The sequence below is a fragment of the Dreissena polymorpha genome, chromosome 2 (genome assembly GCF_020536995.1).
Source record: "Dreissena polymorpha isolate Duluth1 chromosome 2, UMN_Dpol_1.0, whole genome shotgun sequence".
NCBI classification, from domain to species: Eukaryota; Metazoa; Mollusca; class Bivalvia; order Myida; family Dreissenidae; genus Dreissena; species Dreissena polymorpha.
Genome location: NC_068356.1, coordinates 104,360,774 through 104,381,467, shown reverse-complemented (window position 1 = coordinate 104,381,467; position 20,694 = coordinate 104,360,774). Strand labels below are relative to the sequence as shown.

Here is a 20,694-nt window from a genome sequence, read left to right as displayed (position 1 = left end):
GAGATAAAATTGTTTCATACAGTAAAACAGTGTTACAAAGACGCGGATATGTTTCCAATGTTCTGGTGGTATACTCAAATCAGCCAATGGAATAAATGAAGTGTATTCATTCGTACCTAGCCGCGGGAAATTTTATTGGAATTTTATTGGACACTTACAAAGGTCAGGCTAAGGTGAAAAGCTGGCTTATGCAGCTTACGCCGAAAAATCTCGCGACAAAATTTCGTAAATGGCGATTAAAAAAAAAATCGTCATTTTTCTGCATTTATATTTTCTTAAAATGACAAAAGACGCTGTGTTTACCAGCCGCTTTACGGCAGTCGTAATACTATAGACGAGTTAATTGTTATTGTTTACATTCGGGATTTTCCGCTCATGCGCACTGACTGGTTGGCAAAACCACTTGTTACAGTAACGTAAAACATGTATAAAGGGCTTTTGTTTAGTCAATAAATTGATAATAAAAACGAAATAAACATTAAAACTCTTTAAAAAAAGTGCAAATAAAGCATATTTAGTACCAAATAAATGTATATTCACAAATAAAATTTCCTCTTCATAAAAATACGAAGTAGTTATTAGCATAGAGTAAACGTGATCGGGAGACTTAATACTGACAATTCCACAAAACAAAACAATAAATTAGCCGTATTCTTTCTGATAATAAGACTTGAATAAATTATATTTAAACACTAATAAAACATATTTTAATTGTATTATAATTTTAAGTGGTGTGGATAGTGTGTTATTTCATCAGCGATCAATAGAGTCAGAGGTGCATTTAATCAATTAAAAAAAAAGCTTTAAAAAGCGGAATGCAGTACTTTTTTTAAATATTGGGGTAACTTTCTTTTACATTGAATGAATTTACGTTTCGTTTACATCGAATGAATATAAATTCAATTTACCATACAAACGGAAAAACCCTGCATATTAATTACGCAAATGTAACTGTCTTTGCATGTATATTGAAATCTCTATTAGTAATAAGGAGTGATAAAAATATAGCATATATGATAAATGCATATATTTAATTTATCTAACGGCCCTTTTTGTGACTGCTTATGTTCATGATCGTGTTTCGGACCCTGCAGTAATGTACAATCTTTACACATAATAGCGGAGTTAACTTTTGCCGGTACCCGTTAAATACCTTAATTGCATAGCAGTAAAATTGCACAATATTTAAATGTATAGTTATTAAACAATGTATTATTAAGTTTAACTGGCTAATAAAATATACACTCGTTCCAGTTAATACATTTGCGACAAATGTCTTCATTTTTGTTAAAATGTTAAAATATTTCATAAAAAATTAACTTATCAGTATTTTTAGCTTTAAAATGTGGCTTACAACAGTTTGATGTGTGCTGCGTGGATGCAATAACGTGTATCCCCGTACATATCTTCGATGTTGTTATATTTTCAGCCTTCAGAGGCTGGTGGCGGTATTGTGTTTTTATTATTTTTTAAGAATTGTTTTTAATGAAAATTCAATACTGCTCCAGCAGCTGGAGTTTCACTTCTTTATATTAAATGATTGCTCAATATGCCAAGAGATGACATAGAGGTATCGTGACTTATGTTTACTGACCAGACACTCGTCTGCAACATGTGGTTTATGCAGGGGTCCAAGTGTAGGTCCCTGGGTTTATGACACCATGTTTTCTTTGTAATTGTCTGGACAGTATCCGATCATAACGAGATAATCGGTTTGTGATAACAAAGGTGCAATTATACACCGGGATATAAATGCTGCAAGAAAGAGTGCCAAAATTAGTGTGAACAATTAAATAAAACAATTACATTAAATAAAAGAATTTATTGAATGTGTAAGAAGGTAAGTTTTTCCAGACACATAAAGGTTCAAATCAGTTACCCTATGTCTCGTACATACAATTGACCTATTCGTTGTTTGTTTTTATCCTTATTTGTTTTCGTTCATTAAATTTAATTCATTCTGAAAGAATTTCAATTTCTGAGAAGTTTTTAACTATAAAAGGTTCCGATGAAGTGCCAAGTAGAGAGATTTTTGTTTAACCACATACCGAGCTCTTAGATTGTGTTCCACTCCCGAGTTCGTTGTCAGTAAAAACAAATAATAATAACAACAATAAAATCGTACCAACGATGCATTTCCTTGCATGCTAATGTTTTATTCAGACATAATTAGTAAAATTATATTTGATATTGTGCATGATTATCATTAAAAACGAAGATTTCGTCAACCTTCTCTATATGCGCTTATAGGAGGTTTTGGGGATTCCGATAATGACGTCACGTTTGCGCATGCTCAAATTTTGGCCGTCAAAACTGCGGCCTTTCTGCTATTGTTTGCATTGATGAAGCGCATCGTGATAAGGTTACAAACATATTCGCGACCCTTTTGAAGAACAAAAAATACTCAGAAATTGAAATTCTTTCAGATTAAATTGAATCCAATGAACGAACACAAATAAGGACGAAAACAAACAAAAAATTGATTGATTTTATGTAATCAACATATAGAAACTGATTTGAACCTATTTGTCTGTAAAAACTTACCTTGTTACAGATTAACTAAATCCTCTTGATAAATGTTAATGTTTTTAATTTAATTGTTCACACCAATTTTGACACTCTTTGTTTCAGCATTTTAACCCAGTGTTTAATTGCACCTTTCTTTATCACAGACCAATTATCTCGATATGATCGGATACTGTCCAGACTATTACTTAGAAAACAGTGTGTCATAAACCAAGGGACCTATACTTGTATGACTCTGTATCGGGTCTCTGCATAAACCACATGTGTCTGGTCATTAAACACAATTTATGATACCTCCATGTCATCTCTCGACATATTAAGTCAAAAACTTAACAGTTGCTTTGCTATTTGAACATATTTAAAAATAGACATTTGTCCGAAATGGATTAACAGCTAGGAACTATTAAGTGTATATATATAAGCCAGTTTAAACATAATAATAAAGTGTTAAATAACTATACATTTAAAATATTGTACACATTAACTGCTACACAATTAACGTATTTAACGGATACCTGCAAATGTAAATTCTACTATAATGTGTTAAGATCGTGCGTTACTGCAGTGTTCGAAACATCATCATGAAAACAAGCAATCGCGTTTGGTCATTATAGGGATATAAAATACTTGCGTTAAATAAATTAAATGCGTAGATTAATGGTATCATAAAATGCTAGATTTGTATTGCTCATTATCACTACAGACGAGTTTTCAATATACGTGTACATGTAAAGACAGTTCAATTTGCAAAATATGCAGGTGTTTTTTCAATTTGAATGCTTAAATTTATTAATATTTTCATTCAATGTTCACGAAACGAAAATTCATTCAATGTAAAAGAAAATTAAAACTACATTTCAAGATTGAAATGTAGTGAGCTATTTTAGGGCTCTGTTTTATAACTGATTCAATGCACCCCTTACACTAATTTTCAATCCCGGATGAAAAATAACACTATCGTATCCACACCACTTATAATAATATTCAAATCATTATATGTTTTATTATTTTTGAAATATCATTAATTAAATTCTTATTTTAAAAAAGAAAACGGGTATTTATAGTTTTGTTTAGTGAAATTGTAAGTATTAAGTCTTCCGACGACCTTTACTCTGATACAATGTAATTGGCCGCGATCAAGAAGTTGACGGCCAATCTATTTTTAGTAACGGAAAACCCCTCTTGTGACGTCACACAAAAACCTCCTATATAAATTGCACCTCTTTTGCAAACCAGTGGGCGGAGTCTAAACTTTGCAGGTGCGTGTGACGTCACGCGTTCACTCGTCTATAGATTTCCATGATGTAAGCGATACAGCTGTTTTCAATGGAGCGTGGAGCTGACTGCATACTACCGCAAAGTGGCATGTTATGGTGATAATTGCGATTATCTGGAGTGTTGTTGCAAGTTATCTTAATTGGTCAGCAGTTTTATTGCATCAGAGATAAGGCAATATTGAAATATGCCGACTTTGCGCTTAAATGTGAAGTGTTTGTCACAGTGTTCGAAGCAGATTCAAGACCATTTAACTGACAACAATTACAATCAAAAAGGTAAGTATCGATTGTTTTTAGAAATCGGGTGTAATTATAGAAAATAGTAAAACATTTTACATGTATTGGTTCTATTTAAACAGTGACATATTTCTCTTTCACTCGTCAAAATGGCAAGTTCGGAGTGTAAAACGACTTTTAAAAAGTGAACATTAGATTCTGCTAATTTTGAGACTCATTCAAAATGCAAACGTTCTCCTCCCTAACATTCACCAGCTAACAAATAAAAACCAAACAAAAGACAGTTGTTTATCAGAATTTTATTTCCTTCAATATGATTTCCAACACACAATCTATGCTGTGTAAACTCTTTATATCCTCATCACTTATCAATTCACTCACTACCGAATGTACTGTTTTAAGAAAGGTAAACATAGTTAAGCACATTTATATTATTCATATACTACACATTAATTGATTATTATTAGTTGAATATTATATCTCCCTTTTTGTATTTTCAGAATACCATAGAGCTTATGAAGCACCAATACTGTGGCAACATATTCAGGCTGCTAAGAAGGTGTCAATCAACAAGAGTTACAACTGATTGAATGTGCCTTTATTTAATGAACAATTTTAAATGTGTTGTTATTATAAATACTACTGTTATTAAATCAATTCCTTTAACATACTGTAAATGCTCATTTTTTTTTGGTATTATAATAACATGATCTTCATCGCCCAAATGTTGCCCCAGTGTGGCGACAACTTTTTTAATTTGGCGAAAGTAAGTGGCGACAACTTTTGAAAGCCCAGAGGGAACCCTGCAGAGTTACATTACTTTGCCTGCACAGGCCCATTATGATAGTTAGTAAGTGTTTCAAGTATGAAAGCAATAGCTTTGATACTTAAGGAATAAAATGGACCTAAACACAAAACTTAACCAAAATTTTCAATTTTCTAAGTATAAAAAGGGCACATAATTCTGTCAAAATGCATGCCAGAGTTATCTAACTTTGCCTGCCCAGTCCCCTCATGATAGTAAGTAAGTGTACCAAGTTTGAATGCAATAGCATTGATACTTTCTGAAAAAAGTGGACCTAAACGCAAAACTTAACCAAAATTGTCAATTTTCTAAGTATAAAAAGGGCACATAATTCAGTCAAAATGCACGCCAGAGTTATCTAACTTTGCCTGTCCAGTCCCCTCATGATAGTAAGTAAGTGTACCAAGTTTGAATGCAATAGCATTGATACTTTCTGAGAAAAGTGGACCTAAACGCAAAACTTAACCGGACGCCGACGCCAAGGTGATGACAATAGCTCATAATTTTTTTTCAAAAAATAGATGAGCTAAAAATAAAAGTCTGTAAAAGAAAACTTATTTCATCTTGTTTAAACAAACACCTTTACTGCATCTGTACACATCAACTGCATGCCCATATTTGGAAATCTGGATGAATAATGGAACTTTCATATACCCCAGGGATGCAAATAAACTGGACGAAAGCCGAGCGTATGGGTGGTTTTGAAATAATCAGTATATTTTTTTTAAGCATGGAAAGCCTACCTAAAAATTTGCATGTAGTTCAGTGAAATGATGCTGATTAAGAAAATAATATATTAGATTATATTTTGAAAGGTGCCCTACACGGGTGCTCTACCTTAAGGCTTGTGACTTATGCCTATGTTATAAAACATACAATTTTTTTATTCAAAATTTAAGCGATCATCAATGAGTTAGCCAATGCAAAAAAATATCTCACATCCTAACCTTGGTAAACACGTATTTAACCACAGTGCCCTTTGCACTGACAGCTGGACGCCGCATTTTTTCCTTGCCATCCTGGAACACAATCAGTGTGGGAAGCTGCTTGGAAAACGAGGAGTTGCTCACTTTGAAGCTGTAACAGTAAACATACATGATTGATTCCCAGTCATTATAAGTTTGAATACAAGTCTACTGTAATAAGGGCTCTGTAATAAGGGATACAACAAAATAATAGGACATGATGAATTAAGTTGCCGATCCTGTCCTATATTCATATATATATATTAAACTGAAAAACGTGATAGAAAGAAAGCAATTTTACTTATGTATTTTCCGGTCCCTTTGTTAGATTACCAATCCATTTTTTTACTATTTATTTTGCCACAATTGCATAGAAGGCCTCAGGCTTATTGAAACCCTATCAAGTCCGTCAAATAATCAATTAAAATATGTTATAACATTATGAATACTAAGTTTGCAAAAGTAACTTTTCACAACCTTTCCGGAATAAAAATATTTGTTATACTGACTTAAGCAGGCATTTATTAGACAGTCATAGCGCTTTGTCAATGGATTGATTATCACTTGCATTATCTTATCATAATAAGCTGTTAACAAACATAGTATAACCATGTGTTAATAGTAAAAAAATATGTTTTATCTGTATATTTGTATACAGTCAGAACAGAGAACAGTAATAAGTCAAGGGAACTGGCCAAAGTGACCGTTGTCTACGAGTGACCGCTATTCTCGGATCACCACTTTTTAGATGGTTGGTCAGATGGTAGTATTGCCACGTCGTTACCCCACCCAGTCGTTCGCACACGATGTAAAACAAAGGCTCATTGACAATAACTAGGCCTAGGCATATTAACATTAATAATTTCTATTAAAGAATACAGAATAATGTTTAATAAATTGATTTAACTTCACAACTATTTTCAAACTGAATCTATGACTTTATAAACCATATTATTGTTGTCAACTCATGCATCTCGCTCATTCAATAAATCTGAGAGTTCGTATTACATTCATTGGGAAGTATTTTTAAGTAAAGATTGGCATGTGTCATTGATGTCATGTCCAAACAAATATAAAAAGCAGAATCGCTGTCAAAAACCCAAAGTACGGTATATGTAAAGCTGTATTGTTCTTATTCAAAGAAAAAGACCCCAAAATCTTGTTAAAAATATTGAGTTTTTTTTATAAAAGTTGCCAATTATGTATATTTTTACTGAACAGACGAACACTAATCCTTTTATCGCCTTCTTTTAACAACATTTGCCAGCTTAGTGTTGTTTTTAACACTATCAGCTATCAAAATCTATTGTCACACGCTCATGCTTAGTCGTTATGACTGCAGCTGATGATTGCTTCTAATACACATTGTTATTGTTACGTGCATCTGTTACACACTCTTATTGTTACGTGCATCTGTTACACATTCTTATTGTTACGTGCATCTGTTTTGTTTGTGTTCTTAATGTTCATGACCATGACCGTTGTTTTTAGTTCTAACATGACTTTTGGAGTGAAATATACTGGGCATTATGGACAATTGACCGCTATTCTCAAGTGAACTAAATTGTTTTCGTCTGGGGAAATCCAGACTGACCGTTGTTTGCAATTGACAGTTATTCTCAAGTGACTGTTAGGTCAGTTTTGACTGTTTATATATGTTCATGTTGTTTTTCATATTATTTAAATAACAGAAGAATGAATTCATTACTAACTTACTAATTTATATTTATTCACAGTTATTATCCCAATAGTAACATTCAAATCATGCTTCAATTCAGATGAGTAATAATATAACAACATAATGTCCACAATCCTTCAAAGTCAGTACCAGGCAATACTAGTACCATGTGACAATACAAACAATGATGAACTTCCAGTGACTAATCATTTAATTGCTTTATGACAGCATGGGTATAGGATTTTATTTCTACATAAAAATTTTATTTATTATATGACTCGATCTTATTACAAGATTGTTTGTTACAGGGAATCTGTGACTTCCTTTCGGTATGAGAATTTCTTTTCTTATAACTTTTCTGGAGTTTCATGATTATATAAGAAACTATTAACAAGAAATAAATTTATTGGCGTCGCCCTCGAGGGCGGCGACTAGTATGTAATGCATTTTTTTTTCGCTTATGGGAGAAGTTATTTTACAGATCAATGTATATTTTTTTGTTTTAAAAATATCTTGCATAGTGGTAATTTTTTGTGTAAATTAGTGTAAATAAGTACTGCATTTGTGCCTATTACATTTATTACAACATTTATTGCCAATAATGCAAAGCTAATTGTTTTAATTAATAACTGATCCACAACTGATCACAGGGGAAAGATCACAGGGACTGGGCAAATACACAAAACTATCTGGTTTTGTATAAAAACAAATGATGTTTTGTATAAAAACAAAACATTATCAAAATATATTTATTTTGTGGTTTTTCTAATTTGCTTATTTAGTGGAGAATCAATGTAGTACGATATTTGACGACCTATCGCGCAAGCAAGTTTATTAGAAGGCGTAGTGGTACGAAAACGTACACTGTATTAGTTTATTAATAGACATATAATAACGATCACTATACACAACTTCACCAAATAGCAGTACATAAGTGAATGTCAGCCAGAATAGCTCAGTTGGGAGAGCGTTAGACTGAAGTTGTTTACGCAACAGTCATCTAAAGGCCCCCCGGTTCAATCCCGGGTTCCGGCACAAACGGAACAGTTCGGCGGCTGACAATTTTTTCAGTCAGGTTAATAAATAAAATAAAGCTTTATTTTATGTAGATATTTTAAAATCCATTTAACTACAATTTGACATTTTTATTAAAATTAATGGTTGCAACATGGTGACAACGTTAATTAAAATTTCTTACATCACTTAAATATCTTATAAAAAATACACGTGTTTTTATATTAACAAATAAATGCAAACAACACATCTATTGTCCATGTATTTTTATGGTTGTCTATCATAGGCGTATCCCTACCACATATAAATTGCGAAGCGCGACACGTATAATTGATTGTAACAATGAGTTGCGATAAAGGAAGCAGCCGCTTATCAAGGAGGAGCTGTGTCCCAGCAACCTGTATCCCTAGAGTCAAGCACTCCTCGGAGTGTTTTTTTTAAGAACCACATAAAGAGTGCGAAGCGCGACACGTATTACTATCCAGGTGGTATGGGCCCTTTAGCATTATCCGACCATTACGTCCATAGTTATCTTCCTTAGAATTTGAGAAATTTTGAAATTCTTGTTCGAAGTCCAAAATTTTCATTTGATTGTTCCCAAACTTTCACAGGTTATTTTTTATCAATGAGGACCCAACCCAAACTCTATATGAGCAATATCGGACCATAAGTCCAGAATTATGTCTCTTTGAATTTAAAAATAAAAGTGAACAAGAGCGCCGCATGACGGAGCAATATACGCCCGATTTGTGTGCCATTGGAGATGATACACTGATGATTGATGTATTTGTTTTGGAAATAAGCAAAAAAAATATTGCATGTGTTAATCGGTTGCATGTCTCCAATCAGACCTGACTGATATATAATCTATATACTACCTCTGACCAAGTTTGGTGAATTCAACTTGAACTAGAGCTTTGTCACTGAATGTGACTTATACCCCCATACCACTTTGACGCAGGATAAAAAGTTGTTTAAAAGTTTCGGATGAATACAATTTGAATTAGAGTCCGGACAAAGTGGCGCCGTTGAAAATGCACTAATTGACCCTATGACCTAGTTCTTGACCCGACATGACCCATATTCGAACTTGACCTAGATATCAACTAGATGCAACTACTGACCAAGTTTGGTAAAGATCGGATGAATACAATTTGAATAAGAGTCCGGACAAAGTGGCGCTGTTGAAAATGGACTAATTGACCCTATGACCTAGTTTTTTACCTGGCATGACCTATATTCGAACTTGGCCTAGATATCAACTAGATGCAACTACTGACCAAGTTTGGTGAAGATAAGATTTATACAATTTGAATTAGAGTCCGGACAAAGTAAAATGCACTAATTGACCCTTTGACCTAGTTTTTGACCCAGCATGACCCATATTCGGACTTGACCTAGATATCAACTAGATGCAACTACTGACCAAGTTTGGTGAAGATCGGATGAATACAATTTGAATTAGAGTCCGGAGAAAGTGGCGCCGTTGAAAATGCACTAATTGACCCTATGACCTAGTTTTTGACCCGGCATGACCCATATTCGAACTTGGCCTATATATCAACTAGATGCAACTGCTGACCAAGTTTGGTGAAGATCGGATGAATACAATTTGAAATAGAGTCCGGACAAAGTGGCCCCTTTGAAAATGCACTTATTGACCCTATGACCTAGTTTTTGACCCGGCATGACCCATATTCGAACTTGGCCTAGATATCAACTAGATGCAACTGCTGACCAAGTTTGGTGAAGATCGGATGAATACAATTTGAATTAGAGTCCGGACAAAGTGATGCCTTCCGCCCGCCCGCCGCCCGCCCGCCAAGGGGTTTCACATAATACGTCCCGTATTTTATACGGGCGTATAAAAACTGCTTGGTTAGGTGATTATGTCAACATTTTTCATCAGATTCTTTCCAAACTTACAGTGTCTTCATATCAATGAGCATTTTTACCTCATTTAAAATGACAAACATCGGGACAATAAGTCCAGAATTTTTTCTATTGAATTTGACAAAATAAACAATTTCCACTTGTTTAAAAGATTTCACAACTTTCGTCTGAATCTTTCCAAACTTGTTAAGTGTTTTTATATCAGTATTACTCGAACCCTATTGAAAGTGATGAATATCAGAGCAATAAATCTAAGAATTATGAAATGCAGCTTCTTTATACAATTTACAGTTTTCATTCATTTTTTTTTTAAACTTTTACAGTGTTTTCATATCAATGAGTACTCAACCCCTATCATAAATGAGCAACGTAAGAATAAGTTCAGAATCATCTCCCCTTGAAGTTGAGAAAAATATGAAATTACGCTTACAAGATGAAGCAGATTTTTTAAAACCTACACAGTTCTGTTCCATTAATGAAAACTGCACACGGATACCAGTAAAAAAAAGAAAACCAATGTAAATAAAATGAAATATGAAATATTTAGGCGTTACAACACAAAATCATAGATAATGGTTATTTGGGGGTGATAACACATCATAAATATTGGTTTTTTGGGGGTTATAACACAAAATCATTGATAATGGTTATACCAGTATCTTTTTCTATTTTGTTTAAAATAATCGGCCAATATATTAATATTTACAGTAGAACAAAAATCGTTTCCTGTAACTTCATTGAGTGCCTATTACACTGAAATTCCCGACGCCATTTGATGCTTTGCATCAATACTTATCTCGTAAGAAATTATATGATAGAAACCAGATAATGGTGAATGCAGAATTAATAATTAACATCACAAATTATGAACACCATGAACACCAACCATGCCAAAAAATAAAGAACACTTACTGGTCTGCAACATCAGAATACCTGCTGACATCAATTTTACCAAACTGCAGGTTTTCCAGATGATACCTAAATGTAACAAAATATGTAAACATTTTAAAAGTAGCTCTTTATCTCGGTTATGGTCTTGTCAAAGTATGGTGAAAATAACAAAACTATGTTACCAAAAAAAAAGCACTTAAAAAAGGGTTTCACATAGTAGTAGCTACAATAATACACTGGGTACATGATCGGCCATGCAACTCTTTTGTAAAAACGATAATTTATTCCATTTAAAAGTTCATAAACACTCAAAGTCAACAAATATTTTGTACAATATTTAAAAAAAACTCAATTTAAAACACATAAAATCAATGTGCCTTAAAACCATAGCCAAAATGTCAACGCTAGATGTGGTCTGATAATATACATGTACATGTAGATTAAACGCAATACAAAATGCTTGTTTTACTTTTTTATGTCACAATATATTCTATGTGAATTTCTGGCTATGATATCTTGAAAGATTGGCTTTAGGCAGCTTTGGAAGCATAATGTAGTTCTTATAAATACGTCGTTCTTCCAACCCTGCCCGAAGCCAGTCTCGTGTTCGCTTGTAAATGCTCGAATATCATGGCGGAATATTAACATGGAATACATTGTCACACACAAAATAAAAATCAGCATTTTGTATCTCGTTAAATCTATGTTACCATACCACATCTTGCTTTGAAATGTTGTCTATTGCTATACGCAACACTGATTTTTTATGGCATAACTTTATTTTACAAAATATTTTCGGTTTTAAGTATTTATGTTACTTATATAATTTATTTTAAAAAGCATACTCAGCAGATATTTCAGAAAAGATGGGAGCAACTGACACACAGGATGGTGACCAGGCAGCATAGAAGCACACGACCCATGTGATACGCTTGTCACGAGCTATCTCATTCTACAAGTAAAAAAAATGCGTTTATAAATATTTTGATAGCAGTATTTTTTTTAATAAAGTGCAAATTAACTGAAAAGAGTTATGTAATAAAATATATAGTAATTGAAAAACACTGATGAAGTAGGCACACCTCGTAGTGATTGGAAGCTCCTTCCTGGATACATGTTAATTAAGATATTATATTAATTATGAAATAACATTTTATTAAGAAAGACATGGAATTTGTGTGGGTAGCCCATCTGAAAAATGATCAAGAATTCAATAGATCATTTCCTTTAATTCTTCAAAATATTTCTTTGAGCTATCCCTGAATTGGAGTTGTAGATATAATATTTATAAATATATCACCTTTAAATGGGGACCTCTGAAGTATGTTATGAATTCTGGTCCTTTGTAAACTGGCCTTGGTAGGAAGACAAAGTGCACTGTAAATGAGAAAAATCATCATACATGTATTAAAGAAAGTTACAGAACCGGGTATGTAACGTTGAGCCCCACAAAACAGAAGCTTTTATGCAGCATTAATAATATTGAATAAAATGTTAAAAATTATTTGAAAATTGTGCAACAATATGCAATTATTGTGTATGCATGTCTATAAAGCTTAACAAATATTACTTTACAAAAATATGAAGCAGGGCTTTTTTTCGTTCTTTAACCGGGCTGTTGTATTCCCCCAAGAAAAAGCCCATTCCACAATATTTATTTCCTCAAAATGAAAGAATTTTATCCAATTTATAAGTTTGCTTTGTTTATATTTTTCCCCTATAACGGAAGGCATCTTTCCCTGCACAAAGAAAAAATGTCCTGTGATAATATCTAAAGAGATCTGACATGCATTTTAGTTGAACTTACAAGGAATGAATTAAACCCTTTACCATTTAGATATGTTTTTTTTTAAACCTTTGTAGTCCCTTAAAAAGTAATATTTAATAGAAGACCTTTCTTACCAAATTCAAGTTTTAAAGGCTTCATTTCCAACCCTTAGATGATCAGCAGCAAACGGCATAAAACCTGAACAGACTGTGAGTTACTCGTAGGCTGTTCTGGTCATATGCCGTTTGAAAAAGCCATTTTCACTTTGCTCCTTATGGGGTTATGGGTTAACTGAAAATCCAAGTCTAAAGGAAATAATGTTCAAAGTTCACATGATAAAATAGGAGGAAGGGTTGTAGAGCAAAATTAGACACACTGCTTCTTTTTGATTCCTGCCCCCCCCCCCCACACAGCCCTTGACTGGTAAGAACAAAATAAACAAAATAGTATGAAAATGTTTTGAAATAAAGTAATGTTTGCAACTAATTAATAGCTTATGAAAGCCTATATTAAAACAACTTTATTACAAGTGTTTGGCTTGTAATTTTTCTGTAACCATACTGGTACATGTATAGCTTTCCACACTGCCCCTTATGAGCAGTAGCCTAGCTGCACCTTTTGTTATTCCTTCAGAATTATATGCAATTTACACATGCATAACAAGAGCTGTGTTTGTGAAACACAATGCCCCTACTGCTCCGCTTTGAAGCCATATATTTGACCTTTGACCTTGAAGGATGACCTTGACCTTTCACCACTCAAAATGTGCAGCTCCATGAGATACACATGCATGCCAAATATCCAGTAGCTATCTTCAATATTGCAAATGTTATGACCAAGGTTAAAGTTTTGAGACAGACACACACATACAATGACAGAAAGACAGACACATAGTTACAATGACAACCAGGGGGCATAATAAAAAATTGTATACTTACACAAACAAAATATGCAGTACATAAATGCATACAACACATTTGTTTCGTAGAACAGGATGATGTTCAAAGCTTTGGCAAACAAACAGGCAAGTGTCACATATTCTGCTGCAGTAGCTGAAACAACACCAATATACCTGTAAAGCTTACCATTCCAAAGAGCTACAGTCTATTTAAACCTTCAGTATTTGAACATTTATTAGTCAATTATTGTTATTTTAGTTGCAAACTTTTATATGATTGAGTTCCATACTTTGCTAAAGTTTATAGTTAAATTTTAATATCCTTCTGAAATTAACCAAAAATAGAAGCTAAATTAAACAACAGCTAAAGTAGTACCTTGTTTTCTGTTCTTCAAAACAATAACGCAGCCAAGAAAAGTGAACCACTCCCAATGTTTCTGAAATCAAATTAGAGTTTCTAAGTATGGAAAGTAATGTTTTTTTACTTGAGTTTCTAAGTATGAAAAGTAATGTTTTTTTACTTGAAAGCATAAGGCTGCCAAATCTTTGTGAACACATGTGAAATTTGTTTCATTTTTCCTTTTGACACTCTAATCAATGTCACTGATGTACAGCTAAACACAGATTTTTGATAGTGTTTGAAGACATACATGTATCAACGATAATATAATGATGTTTCAATTAATGAAAATATCCTATGTACATGAAACTTATCTGGTAATACATGTAGTTTAATAATGAGGTGTAAAACATGACTTTGCTGGGATAAAAAGCTTCAGAGTTGTCACAGACAGGCCAAAAACAATATACCCTCGATCATTCAATACAGGGGCATAAAAATATAAAAATAAAAATAAATATGGGGGGGGGCCTTCAATTAGGAACTTTATGACAGCAATTGGAAATTTTGTAGTTTTCTTCCTTATTGGGAAAGTGACGTTTTCTGGTTTTCTGATACAAGCGATAGTCAATGTATCACATTTGAGCACGCCTGTTTTTAAGTAATCGTCGAACTGCGAAAATAATAAATAACATTTAAATTAACAACGGATATCATATGGTTATTAGAGAATAATTTGATGCGTGTGTCAGATAAAGCTAGCCTTGAGACTAAAGTTGAGATGAAAACAACAATTTTTCATAAGAAATCTTAGTGTCACGGAAACGAGGCAATGTTGGAAAATTGGAGTCCAGTCTACTCGCAAAGTTAAAGCATTTAAGATGAGTATCGTTTGAAATGGAAAGGGACAAACATTATTTGATTAATATATTAGTGGATCTGTGTATAATCAGATTCATATGCATATTATGCTTTATTATGTTTGTCACGCTGACCCATTTACTGAAAGAGCATTGAATGGAGGATGGCAAATGCAAGATATTGAAAGGTAAACAAATTAAATATATTATTTTAACTCCGTATTATACGGTATAATACATCATTAGGACAACAAGAATATATAAACGTGTTTGTTAATATTTGTTTATGTTTTCCCCATATGATATTTAATTTAAAATATAACTGTATTAAACTTAATACTCTTTTAAAGAGGTTATGATTAAACTGTGTACTTAAGAATCTATAGAGTATTACAAGTTTAATACGCATGTGAAAGGGTATTATCGGTTACTAAACATTGTCTTCACTGTCAGAAGAATTGAAAGCAGCACTTTATAATATATAAAAATGCTGTCAAACATGCAATTTATAACGATTTTAATTAAGTTACTTATAATTATATTTCTAATGCTTGATTTTTTCCAATTTTATGGTTTATCACGCTATTTTTCCCAATTTCATGGTTAATTGCTGTAATTTTTCCAATCCAAAAAGCACAGGCTGTAACAAATAAAAGCAAAACAAGAATATCAGTGAAACTGATGGATGCTCCCCGATGATGGGCTTTGTCAATGTATGTGTTAATAATCACCTAAAATAATAAATTATTAGCCTCGGTGACCTTGACCCCAGTGACCTCAAACCTCATCAAAAGGTAGAGGTCCATGCATTGACAGGGTTGGCATATTGACCGGTCAATTGAGTATTGACCGGGCCGGCGGTCAATACCCGGTTAAAACCGGTCAATACTGGTCTTTACTGGTCAATACTGGTCGATTGAAAATTGTAGCATTTAAACATCACAAAGGAGCCATTTTATATTAAATGAATAATTATTCTGTAATTGATAAACTCTTTTCTGAGTTATTTATTGTAAAAAAAATCTTAAAAGCTGTAAAAAGTTACTTCTTTATTATTTATGGAAACAGCCACAAATACATAAGGACTAAGGCAATACCTTTATCTCAGTGTATCACATCTGCTACTAAAGTATTATTACTATTGTAGGTACCATAGTATTTCACTTATCTATTGATATATCTATTTGATAAGCAGATGGACAAACAGAACTCTTGTGTATTCTAGGGTAATAAATCTGGCCTCTAAGCCTTAATTGGTAATAAAATGCATGCAGTGTTATGTCTCTGATATTGACAATTAAGCAAATCTGCCCTTAGGCTATTTCATATCACTCACACAAAAGGAGATTGCATTGTACTTAATAGTTACTTTTAACTTGTTTTCTTTCTGTATTAAGAGGGTTTTTTCCCTTTCATATTTAAACGTTCAATTGGTATTCAAATGAATAAACAATCAAAGTTCTTGATTTTGCCAAAAAATAATGTTTTCTAATTGTGGGTCTACTCTTCTTTTAAATTATTTTTTCTTTTAATAATTATTTCTTAATATGTTTTTTATTTTTATATCAATGGAAAATGAAAGATTTTTTCACTATTTTGTTTAAAAAGTATTTAAAGAAATCAATGCAAAAATACATGACAAGTAAGGATCATGTCAAAAAGGTGCCATTTAAGGCCCTATCATCAGTTTTGGGTACCCTAACCTGTATAGGTGAAAAGACTGTTAGAAGACTGTAGGGACAGTGGGGCATGAGAAACAACTCATACACAGTAATTGACAGGTTCAGGTTCTTGTTGAATCAAGAACAGAATTATCTGAGCATTCATTATTCATTACAATTTTTAAAAAAGTTCAATCGACCAGAAAAATCCAATTGATCAACTTTGACTAATTTGCAAATTTTGAGTGATTGGCCTACAAATTGCATGAACAGGTATAAAATAGTGGGTATTAATAGCTTAAGACATTGTTGGCAACATGTCTGTTTAATTTATATTATCAATATTGTTTAATTAGGCATGGAATATAAATCAAAATTGGGGGTAAAGTTCAATCGACCAGTATTGACCAGTAATGACCACTTCGGGAGTATTGACCGGGGCGGTTTTAACCGGTTAAAACCGGCGGTTAAAACCGGGGGTGGTCGATTGGTGCCAACCCTGCCATGCAAGGTACCTACATGCCAAATATGAAAGCAATTGGTAAAGTATTGAAGGCGCTATGAGAAACAGAAGCAAATGTGTGACAGAAGGAAGTCTATTATTGGCCTCGGTGACCTTGTCCCGAGTGACCTCAAACCTCATCAAAAGGTAGAGGTCCATGCAAGGTACCTACATGCCAAATATGAAAGCGATTGGTAAAGTATTGAAGGCGCTATGAGAAACGGTAGCAAAAGTGTGACGGAAGTAAGTAAGTAAGTAAGGAAGGACAAACTGGCAACTATATGCTCCGCCGAAATTTTATTTCGGAGAGCATAAAAACACTGCCTCAGAGCTCCAGATAAGGGCCGTACAGCCGTAAATACGCCTTTTTCATGAAGATTTATGCATTTATTTTTATAAACTGGAAGTACAATTACGACATTAATATCCATTTTACGCATTTACGAAAAAATTCTGGCCGCACCGATACGTCTGCGTCAGCGCGGCGTGATTTGTTGGTCTCTAACCTAACGGCGCTTTTCGTTAATTTAAATTACCGAAAAGTTGTAGACTGAGTTCATATATTATTGTCTATTCTGTCGCGTGATTTCCTGTAACGTGTAAGTCCGTCAAAAACGATATGTCTGCGCGAAATTGAATGCCGGCTTAACCGAAAGCGGCTCAAAACAACACTTTGTTGTCATATAATGACTACATACGGTGTCTTCTAACCATCCTGACATTAAATCTGTCAGCCCAGAAATAGACCTTGTCGCCCCAATATTAAACGATTTGATTGCATCGGTGGCGTAAAAGGATAGCAGACACGATGGGAAACGGATCAGACAGTGAAATAAGTGTTAATTTACTTAGCTTACTAGTTGGCTTGTGTTTTCTTGTCAAGAAAAATTAAGAAATAGTATTATATAGTCATGATTAGCATCATAATTCAGAATGGAAAACTTAATGCAGTATCTGTTTAAGAAGCTACATATACTTATTATAATTGCTGCAAATGTTTCTATAAAGTCAATTATACACCCTTCAATATCCCAGAACACGGGTAGAACAGTACTACCTGTATTTTTGGATATGGTAGTACAGGTACTAACTGATTTTAAGCGTTACTCATTTTCTTTCTGTCAGTGGCAGTACCGTTACTTATTTCACAAATCCTTATCTGGAGCTCTGCTGCCTGAATGTGACATTTTTTTATCCGATCCGAATTTTATCCGAAAGTACATCCACTAAAAAACAACTTACCAATTCAAGGGTGCAGTCCTCAAACAAACAATCGCATATCGGCGAGATTAGTTTCAAAACAAAAAATGATATTGCAAGAAGTATATTCACGCAGAAATGTGGCACTAGAAAGGTTTTTGCCACCTGTCCTAGATAACCGAATTTCAGCAGAGGTCGAAGAAGACCGATTGCGTCCATTTTTGTTTGACAAGTGAAGTGTGTATAAAGCCCCAAGTAGAAATTAATCTTTTTCTCCTGAGAGGTCACAGGGGCAGGTCGGGCTACCGTAACCTCGTGAAGAGGCCAGTAGGACCTGTAAATAAACTCTGAAACACACACACACAGTCCAAATAACGAGAGACTGTAGTCGAGTTGGTCATTCTTACCGGATATGTTCGGGTATTTTCTTTCAATAGTAAGCCATTGTTATCCATCGAAGCTTTGGGCAGTTTGACAATAGAAGTGTAATATTATGCCGCAAACCACTAGCTGCGTCCCATTTTGTTCTCGAAAAGGAAGATACAATTATCCAAAAGATCAACATCGTCCAGCAGTATGGGCAAAGATCTATATTAATAGATCTTTGGTATGGATGCAAGCAGCTATAGGGACCTATCACTTGGAGACTTTTCTAACGCAATACTTTCCAACCATGAATATTGCAGTAATTAGTTAAGATTTTGATTTAAAATGCACATGTGTTCATTTGACTATAATATTTGCAAGATAACGATACAATCATTCGTCCGTGAAAATCGGGCGCTTTTGCACGTAGGTCCCTGACGTGGGGTGGGTGTGGTTTATTTTTTTGCACAGAACATGGTGAAAAATCGAAATGATTCTATTTGTATATCATATTTTCATTTTAGGTGTGTTGATACGCCAGGAAAACATAAAATTAATTAAAAATTCAATCTGTCTCATATAAAATTTCAGTAGCGCAACATCGCAATCACTTGCCGAAGCATCCGATCGTCACGGATGAATAATTTAATCTTTTACTTGCGCATGCTGTACTCAAGTGCTTACGCGTACAATTCTCAAAATATTTACGCATAACTGAGATATTTAATTTTGAAAAATCCTGCGTTCGAAAAGTCAAGACGTGTAGACTGTAGTACAACGCTGTATAATTCCGATTTAATTTCAATTTCACCATTCTCGGTGTGTTTTTTACACCAGGAAAACATACAATTACGCTCGATTGGTCATTGTCGGCCCGGGTACTTCTTACATGTACCCAGGGTACTCTTAAGTATACTTACATGTACCCCAGGTACGGTAAATATACTAAAAAGTACCCGGGAATGTTAACGCCTACGGTAATCGGTCTTTGTCGGCTATTTTTATTAACTATGTTCACATGTACGTCAATTTTCAGTTAAATGGCCTCTATATTCTCGGAACTCATACTCAAAAAGCATAATGATGATTTTTCTCTTTGGTCTGTCTTGTATGATGGTGTAGGATGGTTGCCAGTCTATTGTAAAAGTTGTCCTCAACCTCTATACTGTCGTTTGTCGGGGCGTAGCACTGGATTATGTCCACCATGATTCTCTTCTTTTTTGTAAGGAAAGATGTCCGTGGTCCGTGTGCCATCCACCCGATGAGCCTCTCTGTGCCGACTTGAAAAGAATCAGGGCTACTCCATGGGTGTGTGCTGCATCCTCCTGCTCATGCCCCGAGAACAATGTTCAGTAACTTACCGGAAGTCAGTCGCTTCTGCCCAGAGCAAGGCCATCTTGATTCACTGATACCTAGGATGGTGAGATTTAACTTTCTAATCTCTGCGGCTACTTGTGCTGTCTCCCCGGTCTCATACATGGTTCGGACATTCCGTGCACCGATGGTGGTGTTATCCTGGTGGAGAGGATGGTCTTCGGCCTGATGGCTTCAAGTTGACACTGGTTTTCACCGTTCGGCATCATACATCGTCCACCTTCTCCCAGGTCCGTGATGGCGTTTCTGTAGCAATAAGGTTTCAACAGGGTAGGGTAGCTAGCCCTACCCTCCTCCTTTTTAGCAGGGGCTTGTCCTTGGCGGAGTTAGCGCTTTGTATTATTCCGTACATATGATGTCATGTAGTTTATTGTTGATTGGGTGTTGTAATGCGTCTTATGGGCGGATATATGTCAAGTTGTCACAGTGTGGTGTCAGA

The 20,694-nt window shown here is 34.2% G+C and overlaps 1 protein-coding gene and 1 long non-coding RNA gene across 3 annotated transcripts in view; one reads left to right on the top strand and one right to left on the bottom strand.

Moving 5' to 3' along the window:
* LOC127868352 (thioredoxin-related transmembrane protein 2 homolog) overlaps nucleotides 1-19,152 on the bottom strand; it is a 31,061-nt gene extending 11,909 nt beyond the window's left edge. The window contains exons 1-7 of one of the 2 annotated variants that reach the window (XM_052410055.1): nucleotides 18,923-19,152; nucleotides 14,329-14,389; nucleotides 13,993-14,106; nucleotides 12,587-12,663; nucleotides 12,132-12,238; nucleotides 11,308-11,373; nucleotides 5,793-5,922 (exon numbers count right to left, since the gene is read on the bottom strand). In XM_052410055.1, the coding sequence (XP_052266015.1) occupies nucleotides 5,793-5,922; nucleotides 11,308-11,373; nucleotides 12,132-12,238; nucleotides 12,587-12,663; nucleotides 13,993-14,106; nucleotides 14,329-14,389; nucleotides 18,923-18,970 (603 nt within the window). In that variant the 5' untranslated portion in view covers nucleotides 18,971-19,152. The other variant, XM_052410054.1, reaches the window with a different exon arrangement.
* LOC127868363 (uncharacterized) lies at nucleotides 3,820-4,710 on the top strand. Its single transcript, XR_008044096.1, has 2 exons — nucleotides 3,820-4,079; nucleotides 4,541-4,710. It is a non-coding gene; the product is annotated as an uncharacterized LOC127868363 (long non-coding RNA).
* Nucleotides 19,153-20,694: the final 1,542 nt, after the last annotated feature.